This window comes from Colias eurytheme, chromosome 5 (genome assembly GCF_061535395.1).
Source record: "Colias eurytheme isolate Ceu_HAF_F1 chromosome 5, ilColEury1 Martin Lab GWU primary, whole genome shotgun sequence".
NCBI lineage: Eukaryota > Metazoa > Arthropoda > Insecta > Lepidoptera > Pieridae > Colias > Colias eurytheme.
The window spans coordinates 1,416,940-1,439,656 of NC_142984.1; the positions used below are offsets into that span (position 1 = coordinate 1,416,940).

At 34.6% G+C, this 22,717-nt stretch overlaps 1 protein-coding gene across 1 annotated transcript; it reads left to right on the forward strand.

Moving 5' to 3' along the window:
* Nucleotides 1-1,029: 1,029 nt before the first annotated feature.
* Nucleotides 1,030-22,194, forward strand: Tango10 (transport and golgi organization 10). Its single transcript, XM_090101695.1, has 14 exons — nt 1,030-1,233; nt 2,112-2,252; nt 2,855-2,952; nt 3,228-3,309; nt 6,572-6,691; nt 9,522-9,658; nt 10,618-10,734; nt 11,389-11,501; nt 13,574-13,848; nt 18,787-18,894; nt 19,481-19,569; nt 20,179-20,271; nt 20,784-20,862; nt 21,457-22,194. The coding sequence occupies exons 1-14, from the start codon at nt 1,150-1,152 to the stop codon at nt 21,523-21,525; spliced, it is 1,605 nt and encodes a 534-aa protein (XP_089957821.1). The 5' UTR covers nt 1,030-1,149; the 3' UTR covers nt 21,526-22,194.
* Nucleotides 22,195-22,717: the final 523 nt, after the last annotated feature.

Sequence of the window (22,717 nt, forward strand, 5' to 3'; positions counted from 1 at the left end):
CGCTGGCCTCCTACATTTAAAAAAAATTAATAAAATAAAGGAAGTTTTAGTTTTAAGCTACTATAAAAATATGTTAAATGTACTATTTGATTTTATTCATCTTAATTCGTTTGTTATAGGGGTTTCTGAAAGCACAGTACGCAGGATAGTAGAGGAAGGGAGTAGAAATGAAGGCAAATTTTCAACGCCAGCCAAACATAGGAGAGGTACTTCGAAACAGAGTGATGATCAGTCCTTTGAAGGAGTAGAATATTTAGATTTTGATGAATTATATTAAAGTACAAAATTTATCTACAAAAAAAAAATAAAAATATGTAGTTTTCAAATCGCCTTGTTTTTTTTCTACCCGACGGACCCAGAAAGAGGGTAATGTGTTTGAGCTGCATGTATGCTTGTTTGTTTGTATGTTTGATTCTATGTGCGCCTCTGCAGTCTAAACACTTGACCGATTTTTATAAAATAACTAATTCCAAATACATTTAAGTAAAATTTGACCTAGGTAGGTCAATTAAAATACTAATGTATTTTTGTCTTAAATTTACACTATTGCTACAATGAAACAATTATAACGGTTTAAATCGCGGTATTTATTTTAGATTATATTATATAGATTTTTAGATTTTTATTCTATAGTATCAAGATCGCTTGCGTCGCAGTATCAGTGTTGCTATATGAGCGACGGTGGCGCCCTCATTTATTTTCATCTCTTTTGTGTCGCACTGTATCAATATTCAATAGGCAAAATATGGCAATACCAATAAAATAGATTTAAAAATGTCTCATCACTTTAGATCTAAGCTTTAGATAGACTCGTGATGCTTATGTTTGTTTTATCAATAACTGAGCTTCGAATTAACTGTAATTTATGGTACATTTATATAATTGATAAATTTTATGTTAGTTTTATCTGTGGTATATGGCCAGCATGGTGGCAGCCCCCGTTAACAGCAGCCAATAGGCATGCAGCAGCAAAACTAAAGCAGCTGTTGTCAGTAATGTCATATTCATATGACAACAAGACATCAGACAAGTGTCAAACAGACAAGCGAATATTATTTTGGTTTCAAAATCTGTGATGTTTTATTAGGGTGGGACCTTCCATAGTTTTATTTTTAATTGTTAATATGCTATAAAACTTGATCAACAAAGATGAGTTACTTGACAGTCGATGGTTCGAAACCATCCACTAGTTCAGATAAAAATTTGGACGAGGCTGACAATGAAGACCTCGAGGTAAAAAATGCTCTTTTCTGATTGAATTTTCTTATTTTGTCCCAGTTTCTAGTCTCTTCTAATCCTTTGAAGTATCCTGTGATGTGAGGTGGACAAATAAAATAGGTTTTCGATTGTTTAGCATACATTTTGCAATGTTAAAAGAATAGAAAGAAAAAAAAGTGAACCTAAGTATAAAATAATTATATAAACCATATAATATAGTGTATACAAACTCAATGAAGAATTTTGGTTGATATTTTTCATATTATATTTATATAATATAGTATATACCAATAAATACCTTGCTTGTAACATCACACAGATTCAATATGTTAGAGTTAGCCTCTTAGAGTTGAAATTTCAAAGTAAATTTGTATGTAACTTCAACTTTTTAATGAGTTCTACAGAATTTTTGACAAGTAAATAAACATTTTATGCCAAAGCAAGCAAGCAAAAAGCAAGAATTCCACTTAGTAAATATCTGATATTTTAATGTTATCTACACTAATATTATAAAGCTGAAGAGTTTGTTTGTTTGAATGCGCTAATCTCAGGAACTACTGGTCCGATTTGAAAAATTATTTCGGTGTTAGATAGCCCATTTATTGAGGAAGGCTATCTTATCTTCTTATATATAAAAATGAATCGCAAAATGTGTTGGTAAGCGCATAACTCGAGAACGGCTGAAACGATTTCGATAATTCCTTTTTTATTATATTCCTTGAAGTATGAGGATGGTTCTTATGTAGAGAAAACGTAAATATGTACCACGGGCGAAGCCGGGGCGGACCGCTAGTAGGCTATATATCGTTATGCTAAGACAAACAGGAGCGGAACCACGCGGGCTGAAACTGCAAAGCACATTTAGTAATAACATATATTGTACCAACTTCCAGGTGGATAACTCCAAAAGTGTATTGCATAAGATAGCAAACCTGTACGCAGAACAATTGATGAGTGATCTAGTTTTAGAAGTTGGGGGTGTTGGATATCCAGCACATAGACTGATACTATGTGCTAGTAGTGAGGTGTTTCAGGTATATAAATATTAGATTTATCTAAAAGTTTTATTTATTAATTAATTTTGTGTGTGTATAGTTTGATTTTTCCTTCTATCTTGTAAGACATAGATACTAGATAGATTCTATCTTGAAAGTAGGTAAAAATTTGAACTATTATATTTTAACATTAGCAGAAATGCTATTACTAACTTTAATATTCAGTTAATTGTTATGGGAATGTTATTTTTAAATTAACATGTTGAATGTTGCTCAGAGGTTTTTAAGTGCAAATGTATTATTAATTTAATATTCTCTATGAAACAAAATGTAATATTGCCTTTAATGATGAATCTGTATTAACAATTAATACCCGTCTGATTAGGGCCCTTCTGGCCTCCTCCACTCAAGCGACAGCTCAAGCCGAGGTTCGTGGTCCCCGTCAAGGGGGGCGCCCTTGTGCATGTCGCTACCAGGGTGAACCTTCAGTTCACCCCCGCGTCCGCGTTAAAATGTAGAAGCCCTTCTGGCTAACATTGAGAGACACCACACAAAAAAAAAAAATAACAATTAATAACTTATGTCAATGCTGTGTTAAATCTATTTGTATCTATTTATTGATCTTTAAAATAATGTTTCAGGTGATGTTAATGAACAGAGAATGGAGCGAGTGGCGTGAAAGTCGAATAGTGTTGCAGGAAACACCCACTGCTGCGTCTGTATTCCCACATTTTCTTAAGTAAGTTTTTGTGGGTAAATAACTGGCTGGTTTGCTTTGGTTTGTTGGAAATAATATTTATTATCCCATAGAATTGAGTAATGGCTAGGATTCATTTTTAAATTGTTTTTATATTATCAAATATTGCATATTAAGTAAACAAGAAAGAAGTAATAAATGCTTGTTTTCTTTGCTTGCTGCCAATGTTTGTGATAAGGCTATAGGCATATTACGTAAATTTTCGTGCATTATATTACAGACTGATTTAGTTTAGGACTATTTTTTTATTGTTTCAGGTACTTCTATACAGGACAAATTAAAATATCCTATCAGACAGTGTTACCTGTTTTGTCATTAGGCGATAAGTACAATGTTAAGGTAATTTTATTATGTATTTCATAACCTGACTAATTGGCATAACTTCAACAGCATAAATATTTTATGAAAAATTTACATTAGTTCGGATATTTTTTTCGCCATAACTTATGTTTTATTTCATACATACTAGCTGTGCCCGCGACTTCGTCCGCGTGGAATAGTGACTGCATAGTAGTTACTACTTAACACACAATTATTGAGTAAACACGTCTTGAAACACATACTATCATATACAACTAAATTATAAGTACTTACACATTATTATAAAGTTAAGAAATAAAATAAATAATAACACAAAAGAACTGTTAGTAAAATTTATTACTAAACTGAGCTATAAAACTTAGGTACAGAAGAGTTCAAAATTTCCAGGATGTGGTTATTCTCCCGCTCCCATATTCCTTCTACTTTCACAGACTTTCAACTTTTCCCTTTCACCCCTAGTAAATGGCAGAACCGATTTTGATCTAAACCATGTCTAATCATACCTATATATTATGTACATGTCATATCCTTTCGTTTGGTACTCCATTTGGATTATTTATCGCCACTATCACCCCTAAGGTGCCCTATATGTAATAAACAGATTAACCAATTTTGATAAAACATGACTAATTGTAATTCACACGTCATTTGATATGCCGCTTGATTATATTATTTGACCACATTCGATTATTCATTCCCACTTTTACCGCTATAAATCAATAAATGGATGAACCGATTTTGATTAAATATGCCTCATCATACTTCTCACGTCAGGTCATGCCCTTTCATTTGATATGCCACTTGGGTATATTATTTGACAACTTTTATTCCCACTTTTATACCTATATCCAATAAATGGATGAACCAATTTTGATAAAATATGTCTTATTGTACTTTACACGTCATGTCTTTCATTAGATAAGTCACTTGAGTATATTTGATAAAATTTATTTATTTATTCCCACTTTTACCCCTATATCAAATAAATGGATGAACCGATTTTGATAACATTGGACTACTTAATTGTTTCTGACAGGTCGTCTTTTTTCATTTGATATATCACTTGGGTATTACAGACAGCATTCGTTTTTCTCATTCCCACTTTTGCCCTACATATAATTATTGGATGAACCGATTTTGATTAAATATGCCTCATTATACTTCTCACGTCAGGTCATGCCCTTTCATTTGATATGCCACTTGGGTATATTCGACAACTTTTATTCCCACTTTTATACCTACATATTATATCCAATAAATGGATGAACCAATTTTGATATTATGTCTTATTGTACTTTACACGTCATGTCTTTCATTAGATACGTCACTTGAGTATATTTGATAAAATTTATTTATTTATTCCCACTTTAACCCCTATATCAAATAAATTGATGAACCAATTTTGATATAATTTGACTTGTTGTTTCTGACAGGTTGTCTTTTTTTCATTTGATATATCACTTGGGTATAACAGACAACATTCGTTTTTTTCATTCCCACTTTTACCCCTCTATATAATAAATGGATGAACCGATTTTGATTAAATACCTATGCCTCATTATACTTCTCACGTCAGGTCATGCCCTTTCATTTGATATGCCACTTAGGTATATTTGACAACTTTTATTGCCACTTTTATCCAATAAATGGATGAACCAATTTTGATAAAATATGTCTTATTGTACTTTACACGTCATGTCTTTCATTAGATACGTCACTTGAGTATATTTGATAAAATTCATTTATTTATTCCCACTTTTACCCCTATATCAAATAAATGGATGAACCGATTTTGATAAAATTTGACTAATTGTTTCTGACATGTCGTCTATTTTCATTTGATATATCACTTGGGTATAACCTACATTAACAACTAACATGCGTTTTTTTCACCCCTATATAATATAATAAACAACTAATGTAACAAAAAAACGCATCTAATTCGTATTACCCGTTAGCGAGCTACGGTGGCACAGACAGACACGCAATACACACATAGCGGTCATAACACCCCTCTTTTTGCGTCGGGGGTTAAAAATATAATACCTACGACATAATTTCAAAGACCTTTTATATAGAAAATTTACCTAGAAGTAACCATAATGCTATTTGTGCAGGTTTTAGACTTATGAGCAAAAATCTAAATAAAGGTCCTTTGACCCCCCTACTACCCCCTCAGCATAACCAACCCCCCCCACGCTTGGGTCCTTTCGATATGATCATCTGGACATGTCAAGGAATAACTTTAGCGTATAATTTACCTAATAAAGTAATTCATGTGTAGAATGCCTTAGCAAATGTTCGCTGTGATTACTTAAATGGTTATAACTTTTTTATTTATGAACCGATTGACATGAAATAAACACTAAATGTTAAATGAAGCTTACCACAATATATTAGTGAAAACCGCATCTAAATCGGATAAGCCGTTTCTGAGATTAGCGTGTTCAAACATACAGACAAACAGACAAACAGACAAACAGACAAACAGACAAACAGACAAACAGACAAAAATTTTTTTAACAACAGTTTTGGGTTTGGGATCGATTTAGTAATAACCCCTGCTAATTTTTTTTTACATATTTTCATTGTACAGACACCACTTTTCTAGAATTTTATTTCAAAGACCTTTTATATAGAAAATTTACCTAGAAGTAACCATAATGCTATTTGTGCAGGTTTTAGACTTATGAGCAAAAATCTAAATAAAGGTCCTTTGACCCCCCTACTACCCCCTCAGCATAACCAACCCCCCCCACGCTTGGGTCCTTTCGATATGATCATCTGGACATGTCAAGGAATAACTTTAGCGTATAATTTACCTAATAAAGTAATTCATGTGTAGAATGCCTTAGCAAATGTTCGCTGTGATTACTTAAATGGTTATAACTTTTTTATTTATGAACCGATTGACATGAAATAAACACTAAATGTTAAATGAAGCTTACCACAATATATTAGTGAAAACCGCATCTAAATCGGATAAGCCGTTTCTGAGATTAGCGTGTTCAAACATACAGACAAACAGACAAACAGACAAACAGACAAACAGACAAACAGACAAACAGACAAAAATTTTTTTAACAACAGTTTTGGGTTTGGGATCGATTTAGTAATAACCCCTGCTAATTTTTTTTTACATATTTTCATTGTACAGACACCACTTTTCTAGAATTTTATTATATGTATTGATGATGATGATGATTACATACCTATTCAAAAATAAATTAACAGATTAATTATAATATAATATACAGTATGTGATATTTTTTTCCCATAGGATTTGGTTTCGCTGTGTTTGGAGTATATGTCCCAACATATTGCTCTGGCTGCAAAACGCGGTCAACTCATCGCGTGGATGCAGTACACTATGGCGTGTGGCCATAATGATGTCGCGAAGGTAATATTTTTAAAGTGAAACTTCTTTAGGCGCGTCGAGAGTTAAATTTCAAGGTCGCGTCATGGCAATACCGTCACGTCATGGAGGCGACGATTTTGGTATCTTGAATCTTGCTAAATTAGTTTCACTTCTGACTCGTGTGCTCGGCACACACGCTCTTTTTTTATCTTAACACTAGCTTTCCACCCGCGGCATCGCCCGCGCAGTCAAAGAAAAACCCGCATAGTTCCCGTTCCCGTGGGATTTCCGAGATAAAACCTATCCTATGTCCTTTCTCGGGTATCAAAATATCTCCATACCACATTTCATGCAAATTGGTTCAGTAGTTTAGGCGTGATTGAGTAACAGACAGATAGACAGAGTTATTATCGCATTTATAATATTAGTATGGATAATACTAAACAAAACATACAGAGAAACCGCAAGAAAAAATAAAAAACAATCGTATATAAAAAGTATTATATTCATAAAGTAAATCAACTTTGCAGAGTAATTTTCTATACAAAAAGTAATGATACTAAACTTACGATCATCAACCCAATCTTAAAATATATTAATAAGCGAAAATCGTATGCAGTTAAATGTAAACTACAAACAAATACAAATAAATATACTTCATATGCTTAGTAAATACATACAACATACCAGACAACATACAGAGAGGTAGATAAATAAAATCTGACTAAATGTCAGATTTTCCAAAAAATTTCCAACAATCAGAAGTGGGATAGTTGAACTCCTGTGTTCAACATCGTGCCCGACCATTCGAAAATTATATCAATATACACCAAAAAAACTTTGCTAGCGCGATTCAATTCTTCTCAATAGCGTGTAGCGACATCTATTTTCACTGACCGAAGCTACTTGATACTCGACATAGCATTTTTCTCTGAGATGATTATTATGTTTCTGTAAATAAAGGTGTTCTTAAATGTTTATCCAGGGGCCGTAGTTTGGACATTAGTCGGTAATTATCGACAAACTAATTTATAGTCCCGTCTTCAGCAATGAAACTGATGTCGCTTAATACCTCTCCCCAATTTGATGGGAGTATACAATGGATACATATTTGTTTATAATTTTTATTCTTCACAAAACTTTCCGTAATACGTCAAAATATTTATATAATAATAGCCTTGTAGTAATGCATTTTTATCTAAATTAATAACATCATTATTTCAATTCCGTAGATATATGAAAAATAAATAAAATATAGATTTCATGGATTTGGAAAATCATTTATCTTTGCAACACATTCGAATATTGTCATTACAAATTATTCTTTGGCATTGTCAATCGTTATGATACCGACGTTTTGATCTCGACAAGATCTCGATAACTAAGGCCCTTCTCCCATTACGATACTTCTAGAATAGGTACGATACTCGAGTAGAATACTAGTAAGATATTTGCTCGCTACCCGATGCTCGCATATTATGCGACTGAAAAATGACTAAATTCATCATTATTGTGCCTCGTTTTTGTGGGCGGACGTTATAATATAATAATAATTATAATTCATTTATTTATTGTAACAACAGTTAGGTCGTTATGTCGAGCAATCAGCGATTCCAGTGACGAAGAAGCTCTTGCAGTTTTTCTTTTTTATAGAAATAGAAGACGGCAACGTAAGAGTAGGAAGTACTGGATTCATCCATATATTGAAAGAAACATAAATTGTAGAGTTTTTGTAGCCGCACGAGAACTACAACCTGATGATTAGAAATTTTTATTTTCTACCGAAGAGATACGCGCGAGACGTGACGCAAAAGCGACCAACACGGTGAGTCGTGCGATACTAGTCGCGGACGTGTAGGATTAAGGATACCGGTAGCGTGGTGTGCCAGCCTACATACAAATGTATGTGAGTTACTCCGCGGCGACTAGTCTCCAAGACTTGCAGGATACTTGAATCGCCAGTGCGTATCGTAATGGGAGAAAGGCCTTACGGTTTGTGTGGGTTTGTAGATACGGTTGATAATATCGGAAAAATTATAGATTATTATAATTTTATAATAAAAAAGATATTTCACACTTCCGATGCTATATGATTTAACGCAATATTTTTTTCTCTTATTTAATGTTATTGCAATTAAAATAAAATAAACAAATAATGTTTTATTTTTAAGATGGTTTCAAAATTTTATTGAAAATGTTAAGAAGTCTCTTATATTATACTAGCGGTCCGCCCCGGCTTCGCCCGTGGTACATATTTCGCAATAAAAAGTAGCCTATGTTCTTTCTCAGGGTCTAAAGATTGTCTGTACCAAATTTCATCAAAATCGGTCCAGTAGTTTATGAGCCTATTCATTACAATCAAACAAACAAACAAACAAAGTTTTCCTCTATATAATATTAGTGTAGATTAAAAACATTTAATGCTAGCTGTGCACTCAAGCTTGGCCTGTGGTACACTGTAGACAACTCGTAAACCTTTGTGGGCGCATGTACAAAACTGTTGAAGATCGTCCTAAGAATACATGAGTAGTTTTCGATTCTCTATAGGACATACAGTCCATACAGACAAAAATTTATATTAACACAACAATTTTATTGTGTTTGAAAAATTTGTTGTGGTGTTGTTTTAGTAGTTTTTACGTTATCCGCATTCATAAAACAATCCGGGACACCTTTTTTTATAGTGGGGAAATCTTCCAAAGATACCCACGGCCCCCGGGGAAGGAGCCGTGGGTTATGTCGGATTTTTACCGACTAAAACCCCACTGTGTTCCGTCGAGCCGCTTTAATGATGGGGCCGCGGGTATTGGTTGGAATTCTTCCGCGACCAATCCGGGACACCCTGTATAATAGTCCATATAATGTTTGCCAGGAGTGCCAGAACTTCGTGAAGTGGAACATGGAGTGGGTGTGGTCGGGCGCGGAGCTGGCGGAGCTGGAGGCCGACACGCTGCTGCTGCTGCTGCAGCAGAGCGACCTCGTGCTGCACAACGAGATGACGCTCTTCCGGTGAGTGTGGTGTGGACCTTACAGATGAACTGATGATTCAGGGTAAAGGCGAAACTTAGGTGTCTTAAAATAGACATAATATGCTGCAAGGTGGCAGCCGCATCGATATGTATTCCGTCTATCGATCATTGAAACAAACAGCTGATACACAAAACTATGCCAAAAATAAGTTAAATCTGTCGTATGTGTAAAAATATCTGGAATTGTTTTTGTTTCCAACGAAACATCAAAATTCTTATTTGGATGTTTCTTAATCGATTTTGGTCAAATAGGAACTTAATGTTATCCAATCTGAGTACATTTTAACCGGCAGCGTCTTTAGGCAACCAAAAAAAGTTAAATTTCGATCACGATCCGTATTTAAAAAATTAAATACTGCAGTATCTCTTTGCTTTTTTTCGTTTTGTGTCCATCTTGCAATTGTCGAGAAAGTTGAAGGTCGAACAAATAGCGCGCGCATGTGTCTTCTTTCGCTTGCGGCAGCCCTGGCCAGATTGGCCCTTGCGCAATGGCCCTCGCCTGTTGTGCCTTTAATACCTACACGCGGAGATACACAGGCCTGCCATTACTTTAAAGTGTTCTCACATAACAAAAGTAATGGATCAAACTAACTCAATCATCGTTCTTTCATTGATGATGTCATTATACAATAAATTCAACCTTATTCCGACGAATTAAAGTTGTTTGGTGAAAACATTTTTTGTCACTGATTGTGTATTTAGTTGTTATTAATGATCAAAGACTTCGTATAATCCTTGGGTTCGCTTTATTGCTGTCATTTGCGATAAGATGTCGGTAACGAATGTTTGGTTTTCTCATATTATGTATTGATTTTAATTCTATTCTGTAATGTTTTCAGAGGAGTTAAGTTGTTGATGATATACATTATTAAGTTGGTCGTTTGATTAAGTTATAATAAATGTTGTAAACAATAGTATTTACTGTAAATTCTTTTTCAGTTTCGTGGTAAAATGGTTGGACAAACAGAAAGAAAGATTGAATTCCAGCGAGGCAAGTGAGAGCGAATGCAAGATGCACTGGGATTCATTGGTCACTACTATGTTCTCTCATGTTCGGTAAGCGCTCTTTTTATTGAAGTGAAACTTCTTTATCGGGGTTCTATATCGCCATCTTTTTCTTATCCCTACCACGCGTGATTCGACGTATTTCTGCAAAGTTTTGCAACTTTACAGTAATACGTCGAATCAGGCGTCATCATAGTAAATTATTTTTTTAAAATAAGGTCATAAAGAAGTAGGTATCTGTGTACACGCACACATTTTTTTTATTATATTAATAATTGTTATTATAGCCCTATTAAATCCATAAAGGTTGACAAGAAATAAAAATTCATAGATTTAAATGAATTTATAAATAATTTATTGATCTAAAACATTACAAATTTGTACGTGTTTGTTTGTATGTGTTTTTTTCGTATTGTTTCCTTGTTTTTGGTGCAAATAAAGTATTTTCATTCATTCATTCATTCATTCATACAAAGTAACTTAACCTAATTATTAATTAAAACAAGTGGCGGTCTTATAACTATTAAGCAATTCCTTCCAGACAGCCAGAAATATATACGTATACATATTATTACCCAAAAAAATGTACCATATACATAATATTTATTCATGTTTTAAGTAATTATAATCCATTTTATTACCAAAGCAAGTTTACAAATAGACAGATACAACATATTTCGTAATATTTTTAATAAAATTCCGCAGGTTTCCAATGATGTGTCCAAACCAATTGGCCAAACTGCTCCTGTGTCCTCTCACTCAGGAACACAAGGAATTCTTCATGGAGAGAATGGCTATTGCTATGAGTTATCAGTCTGGTAAGTTGATTTAGAATTATGAATGAATGAATGAATACTCTTTATTGTACATACACAGAAATACAGTTTGTTAGAGATTGTCTAATCTAAAAATGAACGCCCCTCCACTGTGTTTACGCTCACATTCAAAGTACGTGTATAGACGCAATACACACAAATTGGTCTGCCTCATTGGTCGTTCAGTCCTCCAGTCCTGTCCATGCCCGAACGACAGGACCAGTTGGCCAACTAGTGCATAAATGACGCGATGCACGACAGAACGGACGTGTCATTCCGTACATAGCGCGCTCTCCCCGCCATACAATGCTAGGCACCTGAACTGATCGCCCGATTAGTTGACAAATCAGTGCGCGAGTGTCAAAGTTTGCAGTAGAATCGACGCGCGCACACATATAAAGTGGTTCAATAATTATTTGTCCTCACACATTGAAACAATTAAGTTTCATTTTTAGATTAGACAATCTCTACATGGTTGAGATAACTTATGACTAAATTAACTTATGATATATAAACTTAAAATATATATAATATGCACAAAGAGCGGCTTTATCGCTCGTGAGCGATTTCTTCCAAGCAACTCTATGTAGATATAGTGAGCAAGAATTAAATAGATTATGTTTACGTTAGAAACTGTATGAGTACATATATGACTTCGATGACTAAATCCAGAATTATTAATCTAGTTGAATCAAGTAATTGTTTGAATTTAATTTCTTAATTACATAAATTAGAATATAAAACTAACTGAGTTATCTGAAATCCACAAATTAATAATAATAATAAAATTTTTTACTTGTGAGAAATTTTTAAAGGATGAAAAAAAAAGAATAAAAACAAGCAGGATTGAAACCAATTTGAAAATTAATAACAGCTATTGGCTTACCGCGCGCGGCTTCGCCTGCTTTGTTTATTTATTTATCTTAATATACAGGGTGTCCCACTATTGGTATACTAAGCGCGAAGGAACTTGTAGTTTTGTATATACTGATCACGTAAAAAATACTTAAACTACAAAATTACATCAAAAATTTTTTGCTAAATTTTTCCTGAAAATCCATCTTTTCTTCTCTAGTTTCGCGCAACCGGCATATACCGCTTCTCTAATGTGAGCATTTTGTCTATGAAAACATAATCTTAAACGATAGCTCACGTGCTGGTAGCAAAGTCGGGTTGCTTGTTATGGGTGTACACATAGAGTTTTAATAGTACGAGATCCGGCTGCAGGATCAGTGCGTTCATCGGTTTTTTGCTGAAAACCGAATTTTTATGTATAAAAAGGGTGTCCCCCTGTTGGTATACTAAGCTCAAAGGAGGTTATAGTTTTTCATACGCTGAATACGTAAAAAATACTTATAAAATTCCAGACGCATTTTTTTTCTCAAATAGATGAATTCTTATAGTCTAAGATCCCACCGCAGGATCAGTGCGTTCATCGGTTTTTTGCTGAAAACCGAATTTTTATGTATATTTATAATTAGGAGAATATATATCGACTGGCAACTTTTGACTGGCAACCTAGTCGATATATATTCTCCTAATTATAAATATACATAAAAATTCGGTTTTCAGCAAAAAACCGATGAACGCACTGATCCTGCGGTGGGATCTTAGACTATAAGAATTCATCTATTTGAGAAAAAAAATGCGTCTGGAATTTTATAAGTATTTTTTACGTATTCAGCGTATGAAAAACTATAACCTCCTTTGAGCTTAGTATACCAACAGGGGGACACCCTGTATATAAATCTCGTGTCACAATGTTTGTCTTCAATGGACTCCTAAACCACCTAACCGATTATAATAAAATTCGCACACCATGTGCAGTTCGATAGAGATAGGATAGTTTAAACATGTAGGTACCACGGGCGAAGCCGGGGCGGACCGCTAGTTATATACTAAAACCTTTCTCGAGAATCCCTCTATCTATTAAAAAACCACATCAAAATCCGTTGCGTAGTTTTAAAGATTTAAGCATATATAGGGATATATGGACAGAGAAAGTGACTTTTTTTTGTACTAAATAGTGATTTAAATTCTATTCAACTATATTTTTTTATTTATAAACTTCCCAGGGCAAACAGAACGCATATCCGAGATACAGCAAACGGAAAGCGGACGGATGGTCTTCACTCCCCGCCTCTACACAGAAGACATATGGGGTTCGATTCTCGGCGTGGACTATTTCCACACATTACCCAGTTATCACACGAGGACGTTTATATTTTCCACTAGACCGAGTGTAGCAGACTGTGGGAGTGATAAACTGCATGAATGGACAGTGGACTTGCATCCGAAAGGGGTGTGGTTCCAGAAAAGCATGTTGATCGTGTGGTCGGGGACTTATGATGTGAGTTTTGGTCATTGTTGTATGGGATCCGTACTTGTGTATAATTAATTAATCCATACTAATATTATAAATGCGAAAGTAACTCTGTCTGTCTGTCTGTTACTCGATCACGCCTAAACTACTGAACCAAGCATGAAATTTGATATGGAGATATTTTGATACCCGAGAAAGGACATAGGCTACCTTTAATTGCGAAATATGTACCACGAGCGAAGCCGGGGCGAACCTCTAGTATTATCTATATCTATACTAATATTATACAGAGGAAAGGTTTGTATGTATGTATGGTTTTCACGCATAAACTACTGGACCGTTTTTGATGAAATTTGGCACAGATAATCTGAAACCCTGAGAAAGAACATAGGCTTTTATTGCGAAATATGTACCACGGGCGAAGCCGGGGCGGACCGCTAGTTAATATTATAAAGCTGAAGGGTTTGTTTGTTTTTTTGAACGCGCTATTATCAAGAACTACTGGTCCGTTTGAAAAATTATTTCGGTGTTGGATAGCCCATTTATCGAGGAAGGCTATAGGCTATATATCTAAGCTAAGACCAACATCAGCGGAGCCAAGCGAGTGAAACCGCGGAGCGCAGCTAGTATGAAATAAATTGTAAAATATAAAATATTTGGAAATAATTTGGGTCATATAGAATGCAAGCTAAGCGCCTTGATGTACTTTGTACATGCTTGCTTGTAAAATTGTATTGAATCTTGTTTTTACAGCTTACTTTCTGCATGCGGCTTTACTCGTGTAGGGTAAAAATTAACAAATTATATATGTAATTAAAACCGACTTTACTTATTGTATTTTCGATCATATTATGTGAAAATATAAAAATCAGTGCAGCGCGAACAAAGAGACGCGGTGGAAGACTTCGTTTTATTATATGTAGGGAAATCTTAAAGAAATAATCACCTTGCTATATGTATAATAAACATTTTAAATGTACTTAAAAAACTGTCAATACATGTTACCTGATAAGAACGAAATATATTAATTTTTTTTCGTACAAATACAATTTTTATTATAAGCTAGCGGTCCGCCCCGGCTTCGCCCGTGGTACATGTTTACGTTTTCTCTACATAAGAACCATCCTCGTACTTCAAGGAATATAATAAAAAAAGAATTATCGAAATCGGTTCAGCCGTTCTTGAGTTATGCGCTTACCAACACATTTTGCGATTCATTTTTATATATAAGAAGATTCTAGAGTAGATCATATCTAAAGTTGTTTCAGTTTACTCAAGTATAAATTCAAATTCATATATTTGGCACCAAAACAAAGATTGTGTGCGTGTGTACACACGTAACAAGTGAAACTTCTTTATGACCTTATTTATAAAAAAAGACGGGTTGCACTCCGGGAGTGCCGGCAGAAGTGAAAACTTGATTATTAACGTTCAGCATGTTTGATATTTTGGAATGGTATCCGTCTTACGCTTTTTCGATCAGGTCACGTGTCCTGACGCGAGTTTAAGATTTTATACCCATTACAGAAAAAGTGCTCAACGCCGCTATAGAAGTTTTCACTTCAAAAAAATTTACTGTGTGAAACTTTACAGAAATACGTCGAATCACGCGTGGTAGGGATAAGAAAAAGATGGCGCGTAACGGAAAAATGTTACGCGTAACGAAAAAATGTTACACTAAATTTTTTTCCAACCCCGATAAAGAAGTTTCACTTCAACAATAAAAGAGTGTTCGGTGCAATGACCACTGAACATCTCTAGTCAGCAATACTAGGAATCGCTGGCGGCGTTTAACCTAAATTCAGTCAGTCCACAAAACAACATTTTACCCTCGCGACGCGTAACATTTTAACATTAAACATATAATATAACATTTATTTAACAGAATAATGAACATAATATAATAATTAACAATAACATTAATAATTAAGCATACTGCATAAGCCAGTAAGTGTTATAATAACAGTGATTTTAGAAATTAATTAATTAGTGTAAACTTTAGTTTGATTTTACAATAAATCCCTCCAACTACCACGTAGCCCACCACTGTGTATATCGCCCTACAAAGAGAAAACAAATAAAAAGAAATACAAAATGATGTGATGAAAAAACCCCAAGTTACAGTGAATGTTTGGTTTTTAAGTGACGTCCGGTAATGCTTACTAACTTGCGGCTTAAATAACAGAGCACGACTGCTAATCAATATAACGTGAATATAAATACATACTTATATAATATAAAACAAATAATTATTTTATAAAAAATAGAATAGATAATATGTATATGTAACAAGCACCATTTCAGAGTTCAGAAGAATCAGATTCGGCGGAACCAGACACTGAAGAAGTAAGTAGGTATAAATATTAACAAAAAAAAAAAGTCTCGTGTCCCCTAGTTAGTCCATTGAATAAAAAGTTCTAGAGTGCGTGAGTTCGTAACGTAAGATGTTTTTTCGTAAACATGTCAAGAGTCCCTAGGTAATAAACATACTAAAACCCCGGGACACTAGGAGGAGCCCCGGAGTGGCGGGAGGGGGGAAATGGGACCATTTTTTTCATTTTTCGCTTAAATCTAAAAAACGGTACATGTTAGAGAAAAACTTTCAAGGAAAAGTTGAAAGGCCATAAAATTATCTACAAGTTGTATCACAATCATTTTTTCCTATATCCTACCGTTTCTGAGTTATACGCAGTAAAAAATGATTTTGACTCAAACAATTTCCCATCAATCGATCAAAAGATATTTCTTTCTTCCAAAAAACTCAAATGTGCAACTTGTGACCGGTACTGATAGATTGCTCTTAATTGGTAAAATAAACACATTCCTCCATGGAAGCCTTTAGGAGGAATCGATTGTCAAAATATTATATTGGGGTAGTTTGAGTTACTGAACTTGATCTTTTTATTTTTTTCTTCCAAAAAACTCAAAAGTGCATCTTGTGACCGGTACTGATAGATTGCTCTTAATTAGGTCTATAATTGGTAAAATAAACACATTCCTCCATGGAAGCCTTTAGGAGGAATCGATTGTCAAAATATTATATTAGGGTAGTTTCAGTTACTGAACTTGATCTTTTTATTTTTTTCTTCCAAAAAACTCAAAAGTGCAACTTGTGACCGGTACCAATAGATTGCTCATAATTAGGTCTATCATTGATAAAAATACTAGATTCCACCACGGAGGCGTTTACGGGGAATTGAATTTTATTAGGGTAGTTACGATACTTGAACTTTTTATTTTTTTTCTTCCAAATAACTCAAAAGTGCAACTTGTGACCGGTACCGATAGATTGCTCATAATTAGGTCTATCATTGATAAAAATACCAGATTCCACCATGGAGGCGTTTACGGGGAATTGAATTTTATTAGTGTAGTTAGTTAAAAAGTTCAAGTATCGTAACTACCCTAATAAAATTCAATACCTCCTAAACGCCTCCATGGTGGAATCTGGTTTTTTTATCAATGATAGACCTAATTATGAGCAATCTATCGGTGTTGGTCACAAGTTGCACTTTTGAGTTTTTTCGAAGAAAAAAAATAAAAAGTTCAAGTATCGTAACTACCCTAATAAAATTCAATTCCCCGTAAACGCCTCCGTGGTGGAATCTAGTATTTTTATCAATGATAGAACTAATTATGAGCAATCTATCTGTACCGGTCACAAGTTGCACTTTTGAGTTTTTTGGAAGAAAAAAATAAAAAGATCAAGTTCAGTAACTCAAACTACCCCAATATAATATTTTGACAATCGATTCCTCCTAAAGGCTTCCATGGAGGAATGTGTTTATTTTACCAATTATAGACCTAATTAAGAGCAATCTATCAGTACCGGTCACAAGTTGCACATTTGAGTTTTTTGGAAGAAAGAAATATCTTTTGATCGATTGATGGGAAATTGTTTGAGCCAAAATCATTTTTTACTGCGTATAACTCAGAAACGGTAGGATTTAGGAAAAAATGATTGTGGTACAACTTGTAGATAATTTTATGGCCTTTCAACTTTTCCTTGAAAGTTTTTCTCTAACATGTACCGTTTTTGAGATTTAAGCGAAAAATGAAAAAATGGACCTATTTCCCTCCTCCCCCCACTCCGGGGCTCCTCCTAGTGTCCCGGGGTTTTAGTATGTTTATTACCTAGGGACTCTTGACATGTTTCCGAAGAAACATCTTACGTTACTAACTCACGCACTCTAGACCCCCCTTGGAGGGACTCATTCAATGGACTATAGTGGCAAGTAGGTGATTAGCTGTTCCTGCCAGACCGAGACATTTTTTTTATTTCTTCGTCTCCACCGGGAATCGAAGCCAGGACCCGTTCGTTTCTACGCACACGCATCAACCAATGTACTTAGGAGTCGGTCATAAATATAAAAAGCAGTTTACGCATATTATAATATACGTCTTGTAAGTGGGAAGAACGCGTGAGCCAGGAGGAAACTGATTTTGATGATAATTTAGCTTAGTTTTTAACTGTCTTCTGTTGTTTTAATTCATCATCAGCCCATATACGTTCCCACTGCTGGGACACCATAATCCATAATCCACCACACTGGCCAAGTGCGGGTTGGCGGATGACACATGTCGTCAAACTTTTGGTTCTTCGACATGTCGGTTTCCTCACGATGTTTTCCTTCACCGTTCGAGCAGTGGTGATGTTCCAACATACGCAGATAAATTGAAAATCAATTAATTTCCTGCGCGTTCGCCTGGTCTCGAACTCCGGACTTATCGAAGTCCGAGGTCTAACCACTGTGCCACCACTGCTCTAGATAGAATTAGATACTTTTTTTTTTACTATAGATAGGGAAGCGCTTGACAACAATCACGCCTGATGGAAAGCTAAGATGCGGTCTAAGATGGTACGCGCTTCCCTAGTAGGTACCGGTTCACTCTTCGCCTGAAGACCCCCATATTGTACTAGATACTCCTTTATGAAAGTGGGTAATTGAATGAATTGTCCCACAGGTCCCAGAGGTGGTGTTACGTACGGTACGTATCTCGATCACTTGCCAGAGTTGTTACCAGCAAACCAATGAATATGATGAAGCATATGAACCTGATGTTAGAGTTAAGGTGAGAATTTGCATATGTTTATAGGTTAATAGTTTTTGAAGTGAAAACTTCTTTAGCGGCGTTGGGTATAAAATCTTAAACTCGCGTCAGGACACGTGACCTGATCGAAAAAGCGTAAGACGGATACCATTCCAAAATATCAAACATGCTCAACGTTAATAATCAAGTTTTCACTTCTGCCGGCACTCCCCCAGTGCAACCCGTCTTTTTTTTTGATTGAGTTATTTGTTAAAAAGTTTCCCCTAGTGGGGTAAGGGGCAGATGGGCAGGGGCAAGGGCATTATACATCTGTTTCACTGATCGATTTTCATAAGGGACAAGTAGGTGATCAGCCTTCTGTGTCCTGCCAGACCGAGACATTTTTTTTCTTTTGTCTCCACTGGGAATCGAACCCAGGACCCCTCGGTTCTACGCTCACTCGTCACCCATTGTACCAATAGGGTGGTATTTGACTATTATCATCTCTGTAATATTTTGTTTTAGTATCTAGCTTTTAAATAAAGAAATAAGATGGACACTTTATGCTATATATTTTTTGTAATTTAGTTTACATTCTTGACAAACAAATTATCTTTATATATTTCAGATCGGTATACTAGTATGGGGAGTGCAGAATGGCTTAGAACATGTAGCGTCCGTTGTTGAGAGGGTACATAGATTTTCAGCACAGAATAGGTAAGAATATTATTTTAGGGCATTATTATCTAAGAATATTATTGATACAATGCGACACGAGTATTGCACTTGTCAACAATGTGGAAATAACTTTAACTTAAAAATATAACGTAAAATATTTCGCTTCTCTTTTTATTTTAGTAATTTTAGTATAGTATTAATATTATCATTATCCATTTTTCAATCTGTTCACCAAAGGTTTTATGTATTCATTGATCCACAATCACTTATTTATAAATCGAAAAAAAATGTTGTGTGGTTTTATGAAACCACGGTAAAAGTGAAACTGTTCGAACGGTTCCGAACACTGCTTTGTGTAGCGCATGTCGCGTGACGGTCGGCTGCCGAGTAGGTATACCTACTCGGCAGCCGCGATACACGCGACATGCGCTACACAGACCAAAAAGTTTGAGACGATGTAATAAAAGTTTCACTTTAAAAAAATGTCCAAGTGTTGGTAACTATGAAAAATTCATTTAAATTAACACATTTATTCCGTGGCAGTAATGTTCAAAATCCATTGTATGTGACATTACAAAACTCTACTTAATACATTCGTGGGCAGAGTTTTTCTTCAGACAGTTTTTGAAAAGAAATTTTTATTTTCAGGGTGTTAAATATAGACGGTGCTCTTGACTTCGATGAATTAAACACGCCGCTCTACACTCCCACCGCTAACTCGCCATCTTGGAAAGTTAACGGGTAAGTGAATTTTCACTTACCAAAAAATAAGTAATAAATTCTTGTTTTCATTCTGCCGTCCTATAAAATATACAAAAAAAATAGTATAGAAAATTAAACAAAACAATCTACCTATATTAACTTTGATATAGAAATTAGAAAACAGTCTTAAGAATATAATAAACACAACAATAAATTAGTTCTTCGACTATAAGTACTAGTTTCTAAACAGTAAAATGTCTTTACTTGAAAAAAAAAAAGTCGTAATTAAAATTACTAAATGGCATTTTGAAAAGTATGACAATTAGTAATTTCAATACTTACAATTAATTTAGATGTACATTTAGGTGTCATGTTTCCTGGTAGAGATTGCTGCTTAGCAATGAGGCCGCCTCTTGTACAAACTATTCATTTCTTTTGTATTATTGATATTTTTGTCATAATTCAGTTTGTACAATGAAGTGTTATAAATAAATAAATTTATTGTATGTATTTATTATTTAATTTCTATTAAAATAATATATTCCTTGTAGCCGCTGCGCTAAGTGCACAGACAACTGCGAGCTGCCGGAGCCCAAACATCTTTTGGGACCAAATAGAGATCAGCTGAGGGTAAGTTTTTAAGTAATTTAACTTGTTGTTTGTTAACAATTCTTGCTATTGCTGTAAAGCTGAAGATTTTTTTTGGTTTTTGGAACGCGCTTATGTAAAATGAAAAAAAATTTTAATCAAGGGAAAAACTGTACCGCATTCAAAAATTATTTCACGTGATATCTACGTGATCACTCGAGTGCAATAGGCTAAGTTTGCACCACGGGTGAAGCTGGGTCTGACCACTAGGGTAAATATAAAGAGAGAAACAAAGTTTTTAGATCTGGAGGTTACCATGATGTCGTATAGAAGTATTATTTTCGTGTGTGAAAAGGATGGCGTTAGACGACTTATATAGCGCTGTCATTTATCTACAATGGAAATAAAACTGTTTTAAAACATCACGCGGTACGGGAGCAGGCCTAGTTTTAGCATTAATGATTATGACTTAATTGATATTTTGCTAAAAAAACATTTGTTTTGTTTGCTCAAAGTTTCTGGAGTACTTGAATATAATAACAAAGCATTTATTTACATAACTTTAGATACCCGAACTTTTCTTCCATGATTTTGTATATTTAACGTATTTATTAATATATTTTATTCCATTTTCAGATACAAGTAGTAATAGTGCCTCTAACGGACTTCTGTCACGTGTCCGTACACGACGGACCGCGCGGATGACCACATCGCTCCATCTCGCTCGCACATACCGCGTGCGACAGAGACGGCGATACTGACAAATAGTGACATTACTGAAATATTGTTTTGTAAAGGTTTCGGCATTGGAAAATGGAGGCTAAATACATGGAATATAATGATTTTATTTGTTTGACGATGTATTGTGTTTTGAAGATGCAAATAAAATTGTATAGAATGTGTTTTTTTTTGACGTGCAAATAGCTGTGTCCTATTGTAATTTGTCAATTTGACGTTTGGCAATCGATCTCAGTTTTGGATCGGTTACAGATCTCAACAAAATTGTATTATTTTGTTTTGTATGATATTCTTTAAATTAAAACACAGGCAATGTAACCAAGCATAAGGTAAAACATTTTTTCTTGCAATTTTTAGCGACTTAATAAATTATAATCTGATAACTAAGCAAGAATGCTTATTAAATGCATGTCTTCAAAGTGGTATTCAGTTTAATAATAATTCGAACTGAATATTACTAATTTAATTTCTAAAGTACGTCAAATAATTATAATATCGGCTAGTTGTTTTTACTGAAACAACCTTTATCTTTTATTTAACCTTAATATTGTAATCTAACAATTGTTGGATATGAGATGTGCAATAAGTTCTTAAATGTGTCGTTATTTAGTTTTTCTATTAAAACATTTTATAAACTATAGCGTTTTATTTTCTTTTCCATTCATCCTCTCATCAGTAACCAATAATTATTAAATGAAGCGCATTTTAGAACACGCGCAGTGAAAGGTTACGTAGAATCAGTAAATCAAATATCTAATACAGTAGATACGATTCAAACTTTACGGCGCGGGCAGCGGAACATCGTACGATCCGATGCGTAGAAAACAATTCAAGATATTAGCGGGACGTTAAGGGACCTGTGCGCACCCGCACTCGCACCTGCACCTGACTTCCGAACCGCCATTAAGTTGAATCGAACTATACCTGGTACTTCTACAGTTATATGAAATAAGTGTGAGATTTAATTTGATTTACTAGTCCTGTTCTCAAGTTATAAATGAAGAAATAATATTCCACAATTTGCAGCCCATCCTCTATATTTGGTATATTTATTATAAACTAGATACGCTGCATTCATATCAATGCACGTTTTAAATGTGTTCCGAGCACGATATAAAGATCCTTATCGCTAATCAATTTATGAGTACATATGTCAAAA

Coding starts and splice junctions, on each gene's coding strand:
- Tango10 (XM_090101695.1), top strand. CDS start 1,150: ATGAGTTACTTGACAGTCGATGGTTCGAAACCATCCACTAGTTCAGAT. Junction 9,659..10,617: donor AACGAGATGACGCTCTTCCG/GTGAGTGTGGTG, acceptor ATTCTTTTTCAG/TTTCGTGGTAAAATGGTTGG. Junction 20,863..21,456: donor CAAATAGAGATCAGCTGAGG/GTAAGTTTTTAA, acceptor TTCCATTTTCAG/ATACAAGTAGTAATAGTGCC.